Source organism: Cydia fagiglandana, chromosome 9 (genome assembly GCF_963556715.1).
Source record: "Cydia fagiglandana chromosome 9, ilCydFagi1.1, whole genome shotgun sequence".
In the NCBI taxonomy this organism is placed as follows: domain Eukaryota; kingdom Metazoa; phylum Arthropoda; class Insecta; order Lepidoptera; family Tortricidae; genus Cydia; species Cydia fagiglandana.
The window spans coordinates 3,329,186-3,335,357 of NC_085940.1; the positions used below are offsets into that span (position 1 = coordinate 3,329,186).

At 45.8% G+C, this 6,172-nt stretch overlaps 1 protein-coding gene across 1 annotated transcript; it reads left to right on the forward strand.

Moving 5' to 3' along the window:
• Positions 1-402: 402 nt before the first annotated feature.
• Positions 403-5,372, forward strand: LOC134667644 (uncharacterized). The gene is made up of 3 exons (XM_063525067.1): positions 403-1,645; positions 1,715-2,969; positions 3,272-5,372. Exons 1-3 carry the CDS (start codon positions 475-477, stop codon positions 5,370-5,372), a joined length of 4,527 nt encoding a protein of 1,508 aa, XP_063381137.1. The 5' UTR covers positions 403-474.
• Positions 5,373-6,172: the final 800 nt, after the last annotated feature.

The window sequence follows — 6,172 nt, forward strand, 5'->3', positions numbered from 1 at the left end:
TGTAGAAAAACTTACTGTTTAAAACTAAAATAATGTATGGAAAATAGTCACGTAATTTATCATAGAATCTGTCAAACCGATATTTGCTTTAAAGGGCGACCCGATACCATATTATGAAGTTTTTCTCCTTAAGCTATCGGAAATCCCATATTGGAGACAACTCTTCCGATATCGTCAACCCTGTCGAACCCCCGTCAACTGTGGATCATAATTTTTGTTTGTGTTCTACTTAAAGAAGCTCTTACCCTACCATCCCTACGAGAGTTATTGTCGAGGACTGATATAAGGTTTTATATTATTTATACTTTTTATACATTGTCTATGTTTTTATGCTATTTTGTTTTACCTTTTGTTTTAGATCTAGTTGTCATTAAATGCTCATGTCTGAAAGCCCAGCTTTTTCGTTTGCTCCCATTTTAGCTATCGAAGTAGTAATTGTCCTGGATTCCGGGACATTTTGGTCCTTCTCGGAACATGATCACGCGTTCTAAAACGAAACAGCTGAGCACACCAGCAAAAAGTGCTGGCAAGACGCGCTCGGACTCAGGAGCGTTGGCTGCGGGTGGGGCCGGCCGGTCCTCGAGATTGGACACCGTTTCGGCCGGTGCCACTGTTATGCCCGCACCCCACGTTTTCAAAAGCCCCGAGGAGCCCGGAGCGTCGGCTGCGGGTGGGTCCGGTCAGCCCACAAAGTTGGACACCGTTACGACCGGAACCACTGATACGCCCGCACCCTACGTCTCCAAAGGCCCCGAGGCCCCCGAGACGCCTCGCCAGTGTCGTGTGAATAGTGCTGAACAGATTAATGTTGTTTCTCCTAGTAACAGGTCGCGTGTGTCGTCTTCTCGTTCATCAGCCACAATAAAGGCACTGAGGTTGAACGAGGAGGCCCAATTGGCGCGTCGCAGCCTGGAGCGTGAACAGCAGCTATTTGAACGTGAGCAGGCGCTACTGCAACTACAACGCGACCAGGAGGTCGCACGCCAGCGGCTTGACTTCGAACGTAAGCTCTTCGAACAAGCTAAGCAAGTGGAAGAGCTCGAAATAGAGGCAAGACTGGCAACCCAAGAAGTGGATGGACGATCCAACACTCATACGGTCAGTCAATCTTATTCACGTACTGCATCGTGGGTCCGCGACGTCAACCATAGCGGCCGTCGTCCCGCTGACAACAACGTCGATGCGGCCCTAATAAATATCCCGCCTACGGGCGCAGACTCTACTACGGTTCACGTTCGCGAGAGAAAGTTAGGTTTAGAACCTAGTTATATTCAACAAAATAATGTAAACAACCCTATCAACCCATATTTCTCTCAAGAACGAGATACCACACGTCAAAATACTAATAACACAAATGATATGATTGCGTCACATCGCAATCATGAAAATTCAGTGGTACATCATAATCCTGAAAATCATGAAATGCATCGCGATGTCTACAAAAAACCCGTGACATTTCAAATACCAATAAATGACAATTCAAACTTATTGCAAACCTCTACGAGCAATAATAATAAGGCACTGACATCAATGCCGTTGCTTGACAACCCAAATAACAAACAATGTCAGTTGCCGTCAAATCAGCCAGAGCCTTATTTTTATTCTCAAAGGTGCTCACATAAACTACAGCTTACTCCTTTTAGCGGTAAGACCACGGAATGGTTAATGTTTAAGCGCATTTACCGCGATACTCAACATTTGTTTACGCCTACAGAGAATCTTGTGCGTTTGAGCGGCGCGCTGCGCGGCGCGGCCCTGGAGAGCGTGTCGTCGCTGCTGTACACGGCGGAGCGGCCCGAGCAGGTGCTCGACGTGCTGGAGCAGACGTTCGCGCTCCCTGAAATGATCGTGCTACACGAGATTACTCTCGTGCGGAATCTCCCAAAGCTAAGCTTTGATCAAAAAGATCTTACCAACTTTGCTTGTAGATTGCGCAATTGTATAGCAGTAATTAGAAACTTAGATCAGATAGAGCATATTTATTCAGTAGAGTTGTTTCATAGTGTGTTATCCAAACTGACACCGATATTGTACAGTCAGTGGAAAGAATTTGCGTACAAAAATGACCGATCTGTGCCTAAAATTCAATTACTGTCTGAGTTTCTTGATATTGAGGCTATAAAGCACAATCGTTACGGTTTAGTACCTGATTACGCCCGACGACCTGGCACTGTTATGCCTGATTTAGGTAGGCGGTCTGGCACATTTATGCCAGAGTTAGGTAGGCAAACCGGCACCTTTACTTCAGGTTTAGGTAGGCGAAATGGTGCCATTATTTCAGAGTCAGGTAGGCGACATGGTACAGTCGGCAACAATAATTTTTCACACAAACCTACACGAAGTGAAAACATTCATGTGACATCTGTGCGTAACACCAACAATGAACTATGTCGTTACTGTAACAATAAACATAAACTTACGGAGTGTGAGGAATTTAAGTCACTATCTTTAGATGACAAATGGATTTGGTTGCGTGAAGCAAAGATATGTTCTAAGTGTCTGGTATCTAAATCACATCGGTGGAAGTCATGCAGGATCGATCGATGTGGTGTCGACGGGTGCGAACGTTTTCATCACCCATTGCTACATTCAGCAACGACGCCTCACGTAGTCAATGCTGCCAGAGAGTCTCCGTCTTCCTCCTGCGATGTTATTGAACACAAAAACATAAATAAAACTGTTACAATTTCTAACGTCACTGGATCACACTCAAACGATGAAATGTTAAGTCCAGAATCTCAAGTGTTTTTAAGAGTCATTCCGGTTGAAGTAAGCGGTCCTCATGGAAAATATGACACATATGCGTTACTTGATGACGGTTCCATGTCAACCATGATCGACTGGGAGGTGGCACGCCACATTGGAGCGACTGGCCCCATGCAGTCAATCAAGGTTGACGGAGCCTGTGGAATGTCAGTACACAGGCCCATCCAACATGTTAGCTTTTCTATAAAAGGCCTGAAGCTTTTGTTAGGACTTTAGGACTTATATGGCATCCAAAGAGCGATGCCTTTAGTTTTCGTACTGGTTCTCCCATACCAGACCAAGACAAATTAACAAAACGAAAGGTATTGTCTTACCTGATGTGCGTGTACGACCCCCTCGGTCTCTTGACTCCTCTGGTTATTCAAGGTCGTATTTTATTCCAGCAGACATGGCGAACTGGTATTGATTGGGACACTGAGCTGCAATCACATGCCGTTCAAAAGTGGCGAGCTTGGTCTCAACAACTTGCTACGATTACATGCGTCAAAATTCCGCGTTGGTACAGATGTGGGTTTCCAGATGATATCATTCGTGACAGACAGCTTCATATATTTGCAGACGCCAGCGAGGAGGCATACGCGTGCGTCGCATATTGGCGCTTTACATTAACGAGCGGTTCCGTAAAGCTGTCTCTCATTGGAGGAAAGGCCCGACTGAGTCCTTTGAAACCTACGTCTATACCACGACTTGAACTCCAAGCTAGCCTGATAGCCTCCCGGTTCGCCAATACGATATGCATCGGTCACGAAATAAAACCTGATGAAATCTACTTTTGGTCTGATTCGACCACAGTACTCAGTTGGATCCGTAGTAATGCAAGGACATTCAAACCATTTGTCGCGAACCGTGTGGGCGAAATCACCGAAATCACCAAAGTTACCAACTGGAAATTCGTACCAGGTGGTTTGAATGTAGCGGATGACGCGACTAGATTAAAAGATCGTGACATCGATTTATCGCGGTGGTTCTCTGGACCGGATTTCTTATTACTGCCGTTCAGCGAATGGCCCAAAGAACCATCGACACCTGAAACTACATCCGTCTTGGAAGAGTTAAAACCCTCTAAGACGCATGTAGGACTCATCAATCTGGACAAGCCTTCATCGGTTGTGCCAGATCCCTCACGTTTTAGTGAATGGTTACGCCTGGTTCGTACAACTGCACGTATATTTCAGTGCATCAATAAGTTTCGTTCCCTTTTGGCACATGACAATCCAAATTCTAAAAACAAAACTAACCCTTCTTCTAAGCTTCCGCCACTGTCCGCCGTAGAGATGCAGAAGGCCGAAATTGCCATTCTTCGACAGACGCAGACCGATTTGTTCGGCGAAGAATTTGCCTTGCTTCGAGAAGCTAAGCCCTTGCCCAAGTCGAGCAAATTGAATCCTCTCTGCCCGATTATTGATGAAGATGGCCTTCTCAGACTGGACAGTCGTATAAAGCGCATGAAGAACGTTGACTACGCCACTACATCACCTATTATTCTTGATGGCCGTCACCCAGCTGTTCGTCTACTCATACGGCACTACCACGTCGAAGCTGCACACGCCTTCAATGAGCTGGTGATTAACGAACTTAAACAAAGATTTTGGATACTGCGATGCCGTAGCGAAGTGCGCATGGTTGCCCGGAAATGTGCCTACTGTATAAAGCGTAAAGCAACGCCTCACATCCCACCAACCGGCGATATACCAGATGTGCGCCTGAAACACCACAAACGCCCGTTCACAAACACCGGGCTAGATTATTTTGGCCCCGTCGAAGTGTCAATCGGCCGTCGACGAGAGAAACGATGGATAGCCCTCTTTACCTGCATGACGACACGAGCAGTGCACCTGGAAATTGTTGCTAGCCTATCATCAGATTCCGCAATCATGAGCATACGTCGTTTTGCTGCACGTCGAGGACTCCCGAATAAGATACTTTCGGACAATGGGACTTCCTTTGTTGGAGCCAACAGACAACTGTGCGAATTTTACAGCGACGCCGTGCAAGACTTTGCTGCCAGCAAACGCATAGAGTGGTGCTTCATTCCCCCGGCGTCACCATTCATGGGTGGTTGTTGGGAGAGACTTGTAAAGACAGTTAAGACAGCACTCCTTGTGACTCTAAAAGAAAGGGCTCCCAGAGAGGAACTACTCCATACTCTTCTCCTAGAGGTAGAGGCGCTAGTAAACTCGCGGCCATTAACCTACGTTACTGAGAACAGAGAGTATGAAAGCCTGACTCCATCCCATTTCTTGATAGGTACCTCTTCACCGCAGCAGCTACCGGCCGTTTTAGACGATGGTGTATTTTCATCGAGGAAGGAGTGGCAAAAAGTTCTACGACTGTCCGAGCACTTTTGGACCAGGTGGCTCAAAGAATACCTGCCCAGTCTAAAGCCGAGAAGAAACAACGGGAGGCAGTATCACAATTTAAAAATAGACGACGTTGTCCTCGTAGTTGACCCCGACCTGCCTAGAGGTGTTTGGCCTATAGGCCGTATAGTGGAAGTGTTCCCGGGCAGAGATGGGATTGTCAGAGTGGCTGACGTGGCCACAAAAGGGGGCCTATTAAGGAGGCCCGCCAGAAAGTTAGCTCGACTGCACGAAGAAGTTGTGTAGCCTTGCTACACGGGGGGGATGATGTCGAGGACTGATATAAGGTTTTATATTATTTATACTTTTTATACATTGTCTATGTTTTTATGCTATTTTGTTTTACCTTTTGTTTTAGATCTAGTTGTCATTAAATGCTCATGTCTGAAAGCCCAGCTTTTTCGTTTGCTCCCATTTTAGCTATCGAAGTAGTAATTGTCCTGGATTCCGGGACAGTTATTATTAGTACCTTTTGAGTTGAGCTTAAAAAAGACTTTACTCGGGATTTAAACTTGGATGTTTTTAGCGAAGAGTCCCGTAAAAAGCGGCCTAGTGCGAGTCGAACTCGCCCATGAAGGGTTCCGTAGCAGCAAGTAACATAATAAAATTGCGGTTTACGATTTATGACATACTAGCTGTGCCCGCGGCTCCGCCCGCGTGGTATTCGGTCTGTTCTATTTCTCTCCCTCTCCCCTGCAAACGACCAGTGCCGGATTAAGATATTTTGATGCCCTAAGCATTTCTAGACCATGGTGCCCCCTCTCCCTAGGGTCGTCAAGATTATATTGAATTTTTTTTTGGTCAATTGAGTGACGTTCATTGCCGCATTACAGCTGGATATGGAAATCAGTCACATCATTTTATCACGAAAATTGTGATAAAATTAATGAGTGATGTGACTAACACGAATAACGTTGCAACAGAGTAATGCTGCTGTAGTCGCCACCTGAATATCACCTTTATCATATCTTACAATGTAAATGAAAACGCGAGCGAAGCGAGCGCGAAAATTTTTCGATATAAAAACGCAATTTAATAGGCAGTTG